General features: G+C 42.8%; 1 protein-coding gene across 1 annotated transcript; it reads left to right on the top strand.

The window, feature by feature from the left end:
* The first annotated feature begins 1,570 nt into the window (after window positions 1-1,570).
* LOC140491928 (15-hydroxyprostaglandin dehydrogenase [NAD(+)]-like) lies at window positions 1,571-15,193 on the top strand. The gene is made up of 7 exons (XM_072590404.1): window positions 1,571-1,704; window positions 6,516-6,639; window positions 8,132-8,238; window positions 11,419-11,515; window positions 12,585-12,661; window positions 14,410-14,558; window positions 14,968-15,193. The coding sequence occupies exons 1-7, from the start codon at window positions 1,612-1,614 to the stop codon at window positions 15,107-15,109; spliced, it is 789 nt and encodes a 262-aa protein (XP_072446505.1). The 5' UTR covers window positions 1,571-1,611; the 3' UTR covers window positions 15,110-15,193.
* Window positions 15,194-15,620: the final 427 nt, after the last annotated feature.

Raw genomic sequence — 15,620 nt, 5'->3', positions numbered from 1 at the left:
GACCCAAGGACCTGCTGAAAGCTTAACAAAACCCTTGGCTCTATCGGAGCCTGACTCCACCCAATCATGCTGTTTCTATTGGTACAACCTTGATAAAAACCCAAGGCGTCACACACTGTCTACTTAATGGGCTTTGGACACATCTCTTTCAATGTCGGTTCTCAAAAAAAAGGACAGAATTCACCTTTACAAGCCATCCTGTCATCACAGAGGCTGAATCTCCAGATGCAGCCACAACAGCTGCAGCTCATCTGCAAACTGCACTTCAACTGAAGCTTCAATTGTGCAAAGAGAACTGACAATGAATGTCAGGTTGCTTGATTTCAAAATGCAATGATCTTTCAGCAGTTCTTGGTTTTAAAACAATTTCTTGTTTTCAAATGTAAATTGTACAACAGAGTACATATTTTACATACATCTATGAAGTCGCCCTCAGCCTCCCACACACTTGAAAAAAATGAATTTTGTCCAACCCTACCTTTGAACAAATACAATACAATCCAGTCATTATCCTGGTAAGCTTCTTTTTCACCCACTCCACACTGTCCAGATCTTTTCTATTGTGTGGCCACCAGAACTTGTCTAGATTAAGTTCCATCTGCCATTTCTCTACTCAACTTTACAACTGATCTATATCCTGCTCTGTCCTTTGACAGCTTTCTACAACTCCATTAACTTTCATGTAATCAGTAAAATTACAAAGCTGACAAACCACAGTTTCAATTAAATCATTCATATAAATTACAAATAACAGCTTTCCCTGCACCACTCCCAGCAGAAAACCCCTTGTCGCATACCACAGCCATCAACAACACCTTGACAGGCTTCCTCATGGGAGATAGGCTGGCATGGCTAGATCTAATGGAATACAGGTAGAACCATCTATTTTGATACAGAAATCACTCAAAGGTAAAATACAGAGATTGTTGATGGAGGGATGCCTTTCAGAGTGGAGGCCTGTCCCCAGTGGTGTGCCTGAAGGATCGGTTTTGTTTCCACTCCTATTCTCATTTATATAAAGGATTTGGATGTAATCGTAGGAGTGAGCACCCAGAGCATAGTGGGTATTTTTTGCAAACACATTTGAGCATAAAGCAGTCACCACAGCAAGGGTGAGGTCCCCTCGAAGAAATGGGCCATGGTAATTGACAATCTGTTCACCCCAAACAAGCCCTCCTAGATCCCCACCATCCTTTTCACAAATCCACATTTCGTAGTTCTTCAAAGTGAAGGGGATGGGTCCTGTTATGACAGCTCCCTGCCTGTGTGCTGGGTAGGGGGTACAGGCAGAGTGAACTCAGATATGACAGTCCTTTCCCCAGTCAAACGCTGCTTGGTTTAAAGGCTGAGGACCTATTCCAATCCATAATGTGGATGCTAGCCATGAACTAGAAATGTGAGGGTGCGAGAAAGTGAGAGGGTGACAGATTATCAGAGTAGTGCAAAACCATGAAGGAATGGGGAGGAAACTGATTAGACATTGGAGTTTGTCCTCTTTCTTTGGGTAGGTAAATATCAGCAGATCACGCAAATATTTACTCATAACAAGTTAACTGCAAACTCTTCATAAAGTCCAGGGGCAAATCGCTAAAGTCCACCGTCAGTGCTACGATGGAGCTCCAGGGGAAAGTTGCGCTGGTGACTGGCGCTGCCCAAGGCATCGGGAAAGCAATTGCTGAAATCCTCCTGAAGAACGGCGCTAAGGTAACAATTCTGCTTGAATCATTCCTGTCAATTTCCTCGTGCAAAGAAAGGCAATAATTGCCCAGGCAGTGTGTTCAGAAATGCAGCAGTTTGTGTTAACCTGACGATTGATCTGGAGCGAGTGGTGCACATAAGCTAGTTTGAATAATAATATTTTAAATTGGAACTGAAGTGCAGTGAAAACGATATTCCAGCAATTTACATGAATTACCTGCGAGTAAGTATGCAATGGCAGAAAGTGTAACCCCTGCCCAAATCCATCCCCCTTCCTCACTATCTCATGCTCCTGGCACAAGTTCCAGGTGAAGCAGCACTTTACCTGCACTTCACTCCATTTAGTCTACAGTATTCACTGCTCACAATACAGTCTCCGCTCCACTGGAGAAACAAAGCGCAGACTGGGTAACTGCTTTGCAGAACACCTACATCCTCTCAGCAACAATGACCGGTGTAAAGTTATAGACTCACACAGCTCAGAAACTGACCCTTCACTCCATTCCCTCCCGACCATACAGACGTTCCAATTTGACCTCCTCCCACTTGCGAGATTTTCACCACATCATTCTAAACAATTCCTCTTTGTGAACCTGTCCAAAAGTCTTCAAAATGAGTTAATTGCACTTCCTTTTATCGCCTTCTCTGGCAGCTCGTTCCATACAAACATCACCCTCTTTATGAAAAAGTCGGTCCTTAGGTGATTGTTAAATCTTCCCCCTCTCACCTTAGACCTTTCTCCTCTAGTTTTGGACTACACCACCCGAAGGAAATAATCTTGCATATTCACTCTACCCATACCCCTCATGATTTTAAAAGCCTCTAAAAAGGTCGCCCCTCAGCCTCCTGTGCTCTCGGGAGAAAAGCACGAGCCCATTCAGCCTCTCCGTCCAACGCAAACTTTCCAGACCTGGCAACACACTTGTCAATCTTTTCTGCTTCCTTTCAAGTTTAACAGCTTCTTTCATTGAGCAGGGAGACAAGAACTGAACACAGCATTCCAAACGTGGCCTCACCAATGTCCACTGCAATGTGCCGTCCCATGAGACAACGCTTTCACTTTAATAAGGTTTTCTTGTCCTGTGTTTTTTCTGAAAAGAGTTTGTAAAGTTTAAGGTACTGGTGAGAGCCCAAATGAACACCTTAGGAGGTCTTTAGGTGTCTTTGAAAAGTTACAACAATGGAAGCAGCTTTAATGGGAATGGCCAGTTCTCATACAACAGGCTTTCTAGTTAATTTGAGCTGTAATAGTCAGAAGCTGTTTGTTGTCCCAAAAAATGTTGGAAGCTTCAGTGAATGATTAGTGTGGCTGGCCCTAAGCCATGTCCGTCAGATGTATTCTGATCTCATGCTTTTCTCAGCTTGTTATGCTGTAAGAGGACAGAGCTCTGCAAGATGGAGCCTGAAAACTTTGTAAGTACAGGCCACATGCAGATACAATGCTGACATCATATGCACATCCTTTAAAGGTATGTTCCTTTATGATACATCGTCTGCAAAGAAAACCAATCACAAACAGATAATTGTACAGAAGCAAATGAAGTCAATTCAGTGAGCATACATTCATTTAACATAACTGTTAACAAAATTAATTATTCAACTTTGATATGATGTCTTGGAGCTTTGACAACTTGTTGCAAACTGGTGATTATATGGTCCCATGGAGAGGTATGTTCTTGTCTTGCTTCCTTTTTATTGATAACTTGGTTGGTTTGTTGTTCACTGCTGTCGCTCAGCATCATCACACAATCAGCATTGTTTTCTTCCACTCTATATAAAATTGCTTTGCTTTCAGAAGAATAAATAACTGCAATGTCAAGAGAAATAAATCTCGCTCATAGGTTTAATCAGATGTCACACAACACCAGGTTATAGTCCAAAATGATTATTCGAAATCACACACTTTCAGAGCAGTGCTCCTTCGTCAGGTGAACTAACCTGGTATTGTGTGACTTCTGACTTTATCCACATCAGTTCAACACCAGCACCAACACATCATTGATTTAATGTCATCAACCAATCATACAGAATACATGACTGAATATCTTGCATCCATTTTTCCCTTTTGAACTGTTGAGAGTTGTTATTACACCCCTCTAACATCGGTGCAACTTGAGCCCAGGTTTCTCAGTTCATGGCTGTAAATACAATCACTGCATCACGACAGGATCCTTATTGAACATGTTGGAGATGTTCTGGACTAAACATCTCAGCTGTTTCATCATGACCAATGACCTCCCCTCTATCATACGTTCAGAAATGGACATGTTCTCCGAAGGTGAGCTGGCTCAGGACTGATGAACTCTATTTGACAAATGGCTTTCTATTTTTCTTATTCGAGAAACAGTAAAAAATGGTGCGGGATCATGGTATCAGGAGAAAACTTTTTCACGATATTTTACTCTTTCTTACCATAAAGTAACGTGAGATTACATCAATTCATTCATGATTGCACAATGTTCAGCATCAATCGAGACTCCTCAAATACTAACGCAGTCCATGTTCAAAGTCAAACAAAGGTGGATGAGATCCAGGCTTGGATTAACAAAGGGCCAGTAACGTTGGTGCCACAAAAATGCGAGATTATGACCATTATGGGGAGGCAATGGCCTCGTGGTGTAATCGCTGGACTGCTCATCCAGAGATCCACATAATATTCTGGGGACCCAGTTTCAAAACACGCCACAGCAGTTGGTAGAGTTTGAATTCAACATATATCTGAAATTAAGAATCTAATGATGATCATGAATCCATTCTCGATTGTCGGAAAAGCCCATCTGAGTCAATAATGTCCTTTAGGGAAGGCAACTACCATCCTTACCTGGTCTGTCCTACATTTGACTTTAGATCCACAGAACTGTGATTGATGCTTATCTACCCTTTGGACAATTAGGGATGGGCAATAAATCCTGGCTTGGGCAGTGATAATCTCTTCACATGAATGCAGGCCATCACTGATAACTTACAATCGAACTACCATCACTTGATTTCTGTGGTGTCACTATCATTGAATCCCCCACTATCCTTAGGATTAACATTGGCCAGAAACTCAACTGGACCAGAGGCATAAACACAATGGCAACAAGAGCAGATCAGAAGGTAAGAATACAGTGATGAGTAACTCACCCCTTGAATCCCCAAAGCATGACCATTATCTACAAGGCACAAGTCAGGAGTGTGATGGAATACTCCCAACTGGCCTGGATGGGAGTAGCTCCAGCAACACTCAAGAAGCTTGACACTTTCCAGGACAAAACACCCCACTTGATTGGCGTTACAACCACAAGCATTGAATCCTTCCACAACTGACGCTCAGAAGCAGCAGTGTGTGCAAAAAATAAAATGCCCTGCAGCAGTTCACCAAGCATCCTTGAACAGTACCTTCCAAATCTTTGATGACTTCTATCTCAAAGGATAAGGGCAGCAGAGATATGGGAACACTAAACGTGAAAGCTTCCCACCGAGCCACTCACATGCTGACTTGGAAAGATATCACTGTTCTGTCTTTGGATCAAAACCCTGCAGCTTCCTCCCTAATGGCATTGTGGTTTAAACCACAGACGGTGCACACTAGTGGTTCAAGAGAGCTGCTCATCACCACCTCCTCAAGGGCAAATAGGACCAGGCTATGGTGGCCTAGCCAGCAACACCCACATCTCCACAAAAAGCTTGGATTTCATGCCGCAAAATTTGGTTGTGTCACATTACATGTATAGATAATTACACTGGAAATATCTGACAGTAAAGTCTTACAACTCCTGAAGAACAATACAACTGAACCCCACTCCTTCACATTGACCACCCAACCAAGCTTCCCCTTCACATCCAACAACTAGCCTGTCACCGACTCCTAACATGACCTGATTAGCCCCCCAGTAGTCAACTAATCCTCTGGCACAACTCCTGACCTATTTACCTTGCTGCCATCCTACTTCTTAATCTGTATATTACACACACCCTTCCCCAAATACCACTTATACATTACACACTTGCTTACTTATGACAGAATCATAGATTCACACTGAACAGAAGAGGCCCTTAGACTCATCAGGACTCCTCTGATAAAAACTACATTAAACCTACAGTTACCCCACTCGCCAGCACTTGGCCCACAGCCTTGAATATTTTCCCATTTCAAGACCTCATTCAAGTACTTATTAAAAGTTGCGAGATTCCGCGTATCAACCAACCTCCAGCGCATGCAGCCTGGATCTCCACCATGCTCTCGGTCAAAGCAAAAACCTTCCTCAAATCTCCTCTCAATCCTCTGCATTTCATTTTAACAGAATGCCCCTTATTACTGACCCTTCACCTTAGAGGAACAGATACTTGATATCCATCCAGTCCATGCCTCTCATAAGCTATTACACCTCCAACAGGTCACCTCCTAACTTTAAAACACCACCAGCTCACGAGGTGCCATTTGAACCCGTATCCCTTGAGAATTACACTGCTCCCCTGCGTTAATAACACAATGATGTTACATCTACACACCTTCTTCTTCCACTGTTGCTTTTGAAAAAGCTTTTGGTCAACTGACCTCTTTACTCATTCTAATCCAGCAGCTCATGCCACAGTAAGGAAAAATCTCTGCACTATGTCCTCTGAGGAATGCTGCAACAAATCAGTGCTGAAGGATCGTCCATCAGGGGTGCATTCAGAAAATATCAGAATAGTTTGAGTGTGTAGTTTCCAATTATCTGGTCAGAGTTGGAAAGAGAGTCTGAAATGAGCTGTTGACTGACCCAAGCTCTCCTCAGACACATTGACCAACCCACATGTTTACTTGCGGACTCAATCATGTTTTCTTCCTTTAGGTGAGTCTGTTGGATATCAATGCATCCAGAGGGGAAGCTACCAAAGCTGCCTTTGGACAGACCTATGGAGCTGAGAATATTTTGTTCCTTCCATGTGATGTAACATCTGAGAATCAGCTGAAAGGTATCAATTCAAACACTAATTTTATCAACATGCCACTGACTTGTTCAATCTGACTGACTGGTTTCTTAACAGACACTTGGCTGCTCCCAGTGGGTGTAATAATCAGCTGGAGTGAGTGTGAATGGGAGTTACATTGTTGGCATTAGTAAGCTTATACACTGCAATATGATTAAATATAATCAGTACAGCATTGAGGATAACCTTCCATGTGCTGAAAAGGAGCACAAGAATGCATTTACAATTAAAAACTGCCCTCAGAACAGGGAGCAAATATCTATATAGAAATGGGATGCTTCATTGGGAGCACAGATTCCAGAATTCAATACTCAGTCTGTGCTCAGACACCAATTGATACTGCTCAGCTTTTTCATTTTCCTCGGTTTGAGGGTCTCAGTGTTCCTGGTCGAGGATCTCAGTCCAAGTGATCCTTCTTAAGACCCTTATCGTCTAAGAACATGCTTCTTGTGTAGGTTTTGGTTCAGATGGTCCTGGTTTAGTGTCTGAGTAGTGAGTACATGTTCTACTTTAGTGTCTCAGTTCTCCTGATAATGGTTCTCAGAGTCTATCCAGTTCTGGTCAAAGAATTAAGGCCTGTTGCCTCTTGCTAGGAAACAAAGATGCTCCTCAATGGTTTGATGTTGCACACAATTACCATATTCCAGGTGTATGCATGGAGGAGAGGAGGTGATTTTTGTAAACCTACAGGTTTTATTTCAGGATTTTGATGATTGCTGATTGTGGGCAACAGGAAGCATGCTGGGAGCATTCTTCCCATTCCATGCACTGCCAATCTCCAAACATTTTGATTCAGCATCAAGAGGGTTCAGTGAAAAAGTTCTGTCTCGTCTTTGGTCAACCACATTTCCCGAGGCAAAGATGGAAAAATTCACCAATTGTTTGCATGAATAGATCATCCTCGATAATGAAACATCTGACAAATGGGATGAAAAGCCTCATTATAGGGAGAGATCATATTGGATGGGATTATTTTCCCTGCAGCAGAGAAGTTTGGGGGGTGATCTGAATTAGGTATACAAACCTTTGGTGGCAACGACAGGGAGACCATGAAATCTTCCTCCCCATCACAGATGTATCTCAGACCAAACGTCGAAAGCATAAAGTGAGGAGTAAGTGTTTTCCAGAAGACCTGAGGAATGAAATTTCCTCTCAGAGGCTGGTGGAAATATGGAATGCACTGGTTGAGAGGATGATGGAGTCAGGTGCTCTTGAAATATAGAAGAAGCATCTGAATGAGTACTTGAAATGCTAGAGCAAAGCAAGTTATGGACCAAGTGCAGGCCAATGGGATTAACATAGTTTGGCGTTTGTTGGTCAGCACAGATATGGTGCACTGAAGGGCTTGTTTCTCTGCTGCAGCTATCTGTGACTCAGTGACTGAATGAGTCATTCTGAGGAATGTGCTTAGTGTTGGTATGCTTGGTCACAGACATTGCAAACTTTGATAATCAACTCCATTTACTGTCTTTTGCAGATTGTTTCACCAAAACTCTTGAAAAATTTCAGAAATTGGATATAGTATGCAACAATGCAGGGATCTTTGATGAGCAAAACTGGGAGAACTGCCTCAGTATAAACCTGGTATGTGTCAATTGTACATTGTTTATTAATTGTGATTTATGTGAGCACATTAATTAACACTTCTTGAAACTGGGATGCGGTTGAGTTTGGAGACGAATGTTTTTAAGGCCTCATTCCATAAATCAATGTAATAGTCAGCAATGGATGGTTCCAATGACATCCTTGATTCAATATCATGCAATAGTATGCACTCCTCTGGCAGGTTGCTGAGGCTGAGGATAATTAGGTTACATCTTCAGTCCCTCACTACCAGAAGTATCTCTATCTGACAACGATGGTGTCACAACACAGTCTCTTGCCAATGATGGAGACACTCTTGTGAAACCCCAAGATTCTAGCTACCACTAACCAATGATGTACATGGAAGTCCTTACCCAGAATGTTCGGAATCTTTCTTTATCTCAGATCAAGTTATCGTTATCATGGATATGCTGTCATCTGAGAGTGTTGAGAGAATGGGATGAGCGAGAGAAATATGTAAAAAAGGACGGAAACCGATAACCAGCAATAATTTCCCTTGATTTAGTTGAGCTCACATCATGACAATTTTTTAATTTACTCATGAGATGTAGGTGAAGGCGCCTATGGATATTTGAGAAGGTGGTGGAGGGCTCCTTATTACATTGTGCAGTTGATGATCTTTAGGTCCATCCACAATGCCATTAGAGCAGGAATTCCAGGATTTTGACCCAGCGACACTGAAGAAACAGTGATATATTTCCAAGTCACGACAGCAGTGGCTTGGAATAGATGTTGCAGATTGTGCTATTTCCATTGATTTGGAAGATTTTAACTGTTCTTATAGAACAGCAGAAGACATTTTTTCAGCTGATGGCATATATCTGCTTGTAGTTTTATGTTCTTGTGACATTTCCCACGTGAAGAAATTCTGAAGTGTAGGCTTGGGTTCTGTGAAGTCATCTGTTGTGCCAGTGGAACAGGGAATTACCCATGAAGGTGTCGGAGGGCTGTGGTCTGTTAACGGATAGTTATGGTTCAGTTATTACAACTTCCTGGCACATTCCTGAACAATCTACTTTTGATCATTACAATCTCCTTCGTATGCTGCTGCATGAAAACTGTACCTAAAAAAATTAGTGGACAATTCATTCCCTTTCAGTTTAGTTTGGTGGAAAATTCAGTATCCATATACAGCAAGGCTTGAACAACATCCAGACTTGGTCTGATATGTGGCAAGTAACATTCACAACATCCAAATGCAAGGCAGGAAGAAGATTGCAGTTTAGGAAAGTGATGCTGAGTTCGAGAGTTGGGGCTGAGACAAGGTGGGGGGAGGTGAAATGAGGAAACTGGTGAAATCTGAGTTCATTCCTTGTGGTTGAAGGGTTCGTAGGCAGAAGATGAGGCGCTCTTCCTCCAGCAGTCGTGTTGCTATGGTCTGGTGATGGAGCAGTCCAGGACACCAGGACAGAACCCCACTGGTCCTCACCTACCACCCCACCAACCTCCATATACATCGTATCATCCTTCGTCATTTCCGCCACCTCCAAACGGATCCCACCACCAGGGATATATTTCCCTCCCCTCCGCTATCAGCGTTCTGAAAAGACCACTCCTTCCGTGACTCCCTCGTCAGGCCCACACCCCCCACCAACCCAACCCCCACTCCCGGCACCGTCCCCTGCAACCGCAAGAAAAGCAAAACTTGCGCCCACACCTCCCTCCGTCACATCCCTCCAAGGCCCCAAGGGATCCTTCCATATCCACCACAAATTCACCTGCACCTCCACACACATCATTTACTGCATCCGCTGCACCCAATGTGGCCTCCTCTAATTTGGAGAGACAGGCTGCCTACTTGTGGAACGTTTCAGAGAACACCTCTGGGACATCCGGACCAACCAACCCAACCACCCCGTGGCTCAACACTTCAATTCCCCCTCCCACTCCACCAAGGACATGCAGGTCCTTGGACTCCTCCATCGTCAGACCATAGCAACACGACAGCTGGAGGAAGAGCGCCTCATCTTCCACCTAGGAACCCTTCAACCACAAGGAATGAACTCAGATTTCTCCAGTTTCCTCATTTTGCCTCCTCCCACCTTGTCTCAGTCACAACCCTCAAACTCAGCACCACCTTCCTAACCTGCAATCTTCTTCCTGACCTCTCCGCCCCCAACCCCACTCTGGCCTATCACCCTCACCTTAACCTCCTTCCACCTATCACATTTCCAACGCCCCTTCCCCTAAGTCCCTCCTCCCTACCTTTTACTCTGCCTGCTTGGCACACTTTCCTCATTCCTGTAGAAGGGTTCATGCCCAAAATGTCGATTCTCCTGCTCCTTGGATGCTGCCTGACATGCTGCACTTTTCCAGCAACACATTTTCAGCTCTGACCTCCAGCATCTGCAGTCCTCACTTTCTCCTGGGTGAAGACCACTCCATCCAGGAATGAATTCAAAACCAATTCATTGGCAAGTGCGAGGAATAGCTGAAGCTTGAGACCAATTGCTGCAAAACACCATCACCAATCACATCGTGCACACCAGACTGTGTGAACCTTATTCCTGCTCTCTGTCAGCTGTCTGCTAATCAATTTCCTGTTGATGTCAGTGGACTACGAACACAGCCAATTTAATATAATCAACTCGGAGAAAATGAGGACTGCAGATACTGCAGATAAGAGTCAAAAAGTGTGGTGCTGGAAAACCCAGTACACTTTGCTCATTATATTTCTTCATAAACAGATTTGCTCAAAATTAACCACATTGATGTGATCTGGACTATAAATCCATTCCATTAACCAAGTCACTGATTGATCTATTTCATTTTATGAACTGTTGATCCACCCACTGACCAATCTTCACATCACAGTAACCAATTTGCTCATTCCACCGAATATCCTCCTCATTCATGGATCAATCATTTTTTCCAGTAACCAGGTCACCAACCCCGAGTTTGTCCATCCTGTTTAATAGACTTCCCATTCCACAAATAATCCTGCATTTTTCCACAGTATTTTACTGTTTATCGTTCTACTAGCACCTGAATTTTTCTATGTTCTGCTGATGCTTGAATGTACTCTTGCTGGGTGAATTTGAATGTAGCTTGCGATCCATATGCATCTCTCTGCATTTTCCAACTGTCTGTACATGTCAGTATTTTCACATTAACTGAATGGCCTGCTCCCTGATGATTCCTATGTTGCTTGTATTGTAGGTCAGTGTAATTAAAGGAACCTATCTGGGAATACAGCACATGAGTAAAGAGACTGGAGGGAAAGGAGGAGTGATTGTTAATATCGCCTCCATTGCAGGTAAGTCAGCAAAGTAACAATACTTTACCAATGAACATTCTAAGTGTTGCCTGAGGATTTGGAAAGCATCCACATTGGACAAAATGCAATTAAGGGCAAAGCTGATTTTTCACAAAATGTACAGCAAAGGAAAAGACATTTAACCTCCTCACAAGTTGCCGGTCATCTGATTCAACTCACAACATCATTCAACTTCTGTAACTCCCCTTCAAGTGTCATTCACCTCAAGCCATTCTCTCACAATCTCAAGATGATTACATTCAACTCACTTTAGGTTTTTCCTTTGTTCCTCATTGGATTTGGTGGCGACAGTTTAATCGTCCATAGAATCACATAGAACAGGAGAGGCTCTTTGCCCCATCGGGTCTGTACTATCGAAAATATACTGAATCTACACTAGCCTCACTTTCCAGGACAAGTCTGATCAGAGGCCCACCACAGTTATTGCACGTCTCTGGGAGACAGCAGGATATACATAGACAAAGATATAACAGAGACACTTACAGCTCTAAAAAATGCAATTAATTTATAAAAGACATAAACAAATAACGCACGCTGCGTGGGTGAAATTCCTCTCACGGTCTTCACCACACCTCCTGACCACAGGTATCTCTTGTAGAAGTATTTTTTAAAGTCTTGCTAAATATGAAGGATTAATGGGCTGCTTCATAAAGAGATCTGTGTCAAGTATATGCCTTACTTTGAATTTTCTTTGTACATGACCACACCTGAATGTTTTGTCCTTATTGGAAAGTAACAGTCGTCAATGATTTGCAATCTTAATTCTTAGCCTGATCTCTCGCCATGCCTACTGCCTCTTCCTATGATGTCTAGCATTTTTTGTTTTCAGAAAAGCTATTTATGACTGACAGTTTCTTACTAAGCTTTCCTTTACATTTTAAATTCAATAAATACTGGCAAATGTAATCAGGACTCTTTCTTCATGAAAGGAATAAATGTTGACATGAATTAGGTGACCTGTTTCCATGCCAAAGCGTTTCCAAATATTCACATGTTTCTGTTTGATAGAGTGTTTGAAGCTAATTCTCTGCTATTTCATGGTGAACAGGTCTGATTCCTTTCTTCCGTGGAGCAGTTTACGCAGCCTCAAAGTATGGAGTAGTAGGATTCACTTCGTCATTGTCTGTGAGTGCTATTCTATAATGCAAAGAGTAAACGTTTTCTCTATAAATAACGCACTAATACCTTGTCAGAATCTCAGAACAAGCAGCAGCTGTAGAGCGAGTGACAGGCCACATGGTCCCTCAAGCTTGCCCTGCTCCTCAGTAGGAAGAGAGCTCAGTTAGCACCTTGACTTAATTTTCTCACCCTACCTCTTGATTACCCTCGTGCCCCAAACTCTGTCAATGTTGACCTTGAATGTCATCAGCTTTCGGCCTTCCTCTCCATTAATGGAATGGTGGGTATTGTCAATACTCCATGTGGGTGTGGAGGAGGATGGATCCCTAGATAGAGGTGACTGTCGATGAGATGCAGCTTGTGGGGTGGGGGTTGGTTGGAAGTTGGAAGTAAAGTGTGCATAGTGGTTTTCAAAACTACAGCCCCAACTCCCTGATACAGGGTCCTCTAGTCAAACACAATGTGGATATGAGCGATGCTTCCACCAATGATTTCCTCATTCCTGTCATCTAACCTCCTTGCAATCAAGGTCAACATGCTGTTTGCCTTCCTGGTTGTTTGCTGGAGGAGAGCTTGGTGCTGGGAAAGCACAGCAGGCCAGGCATCATCCGAGGAGCAGGAGAATCAATGTTTTGGGCATAAGCCCATCACGAGAGCTTATGTTTGCTGGACCCACATGCAAACATTGTTTTCCTTTTATGTGTACACACCAATCTCTCTAAACATCAACCTTTACAAATTTCTTACCTTTTAAAATATTCTGCTTGACTACAAAATTGAAGAAAGAGAACAAGTGCATACTTATAAAATGACAATTCATCCATCACTTTGTTACACAATTTTATTTAAACTGCTTAAGCTTTATTACAACCGCTTTTTGACCTCCTCACAGCTGCCATTTTTGTCTAGCTTTGAAAGGCTAGCAAATGTAGATATAATACTCTGTCACTTTGCCAAATTCATTAACATAGAGTGCAAATAGCTGAGGCCCCAGCCCTGATCATTGTGGCAGTCCAAATGACACAGTCTGTCAACTCAAAAATGAAGGTTTTCCCTCCTAAATGTTTATGCATGTTAATATATTTCCCATAATCCCATGAACTCTTATGATACCTTGACAGTGAAATCCAAGTATATTGCTTGGTTCTCATTCATCGACACTGGCAGTTAGATCAAGAGTGTAGTGCTGGAAAAGCACAGCAGATCAGGTGAATGGGATGATGAAGGGCTTAAGCCCGAAACTTCAATTCTTCTGCTCCTCGGATGCTGCCTGACCGGCTGTGCTTTCCTGTATTACACTCTTCACTCGGATCGCCAACATCTCCATTCCACACTTTCTCCACTGGCAGTTAGATCATTATACATAGGGCAGGTGACACACCACAAATTGATTATTGGTAAAAGGCTGTGGGGCTATGTGCAAGTCGACTTGCTCCAAGCGTTTAATATCACCCAACTAAAGATGAACCCAGGGTATGGGTTTGAGAGACAAGTCTAATCAGATTGAATGTGTTGATGACCCTAATTGTTACATGTGTTTGAATTGTGCTGCCTCTCAGGTGAGCCTCACACAAAGCACAAACACTTTCCAGGAACTTGGACTGGATTCCTGATTTCCCCCAGTCTGCTGCAGTCAGGATGGGCCCTCATCACAAAACTCCACATAAACTAACATCTGAGAGCTTCCTGTCAGGAAGTTGTAAAGTTCTATAAAACTCAAAGAGTGTGAGACATTACAAGGTTTCTGCTTTCAGCTGACCTGCCTTGAGAAGCATGGGGTTCGATTACAAGCGCTGTGTCCTGTTTTCGTCGACACTAAGCTTCTGACAGATCTGAAAGCAGTGAAGACTCCTGACCACAAGGAGAAACTTGAGCTGATGATAGCCAACCTTGGAGTTCTGAAGTGAGTTTGAACATAATCAGGAAGCGGGGTGGGAATTCATAGGGTGAAAATGTGTTCAGCATGTCTACATGGAGCATTTGTAGAGGAATATCTGACAGAAATGATTGGTGTGGTATCCGCAAAATATCACAGATTGATTTCTGAATCTTCAGCATTAACCTGAGAATTTGCATGTTTGATTTGATGAGTCTGCAGAATGATGAGATATGCAAACCAACTGGGAATGTCGACTGGAAATCAATGATGTTGGCTGTTTCTCCTTCATCAACCCTGCGAGTTAGATCCTCCAGGATTGGGTAGATGTCCTAGTCATGTGCTGCCTTAACACACTGGAAGGGATTGTGTTCCGATGGCAGGATATTTTAAACAAACAGGATGTTTGCTCATGATCACCATCTGACTTTTACAGGCCTACACACATTGCAGAGGGATTCTTGCAGCTTGTCAGGGATCAGACCAGGAATGGGGCATCGCTGAAGGTGTTGGAAAATGGCAAGCTTGAGTATGAAGCCATACCGACGATTCTTCCAGAAAGTCCAAAATCAATTTAGGGACCTCAATGAATTCAAGCAACAGGTCACTGGGAACAATGGAAACTTTAAACCTGTTCAAATATAAAATGATTAACATTTTAATTGTTGGTGATGCTTTTGGTGTTTTCATATTAAATTGTGGTTATAAATCAGAACTGAGCAAGGTCATAAGAAGCATGCTGATGATACTATTGTGGCATCATAGCATGTGACCTGAGGGTATAAAGATCTCAATTCCATCTTAACACAGATCACTTGAGGCAAGGCACTCGACAACAGAGGATTGCACAACCCTGCCCCAGCTATTTATCTGTCTGAGGAAAGTAACAATTGTTCACAATAATGAGCTGCATAAATATCAGTTAGATTCTTTAACATAGATAACCATGACCAATATCTTATGTCACAGGAGAGACACAGGTTTCAGAATAGTCTCAGCTTTCAACTGCTGAAGTGAAGATAAACCAGCTTTATTGTTTTTTTTCTTTTTAATTTCTTCCCACCCCATACTACTGCCTGGAGTGTGTAA

Source organism: Chiloscyllium punctatum, chromosome 20, assembly GCF_047496795.1.
Source record: "Chiloscyllium punctatum isolate Juve2018m chromosome 20, sChiPun1.3, whole genome shotgun sequence".
NCBI lineage: Eukaryota > Metazoa > Chordata > Chondrichthyes > Orectolobiformes > Hemiscylliidae > Chiloscyllium > Chiloscyllium punctatum.
The sequence above is the reverse complement of the archived record's forward strand: the minus strand, read 5'-3'. Positions and strand labels throughout refer to the sequence as shown.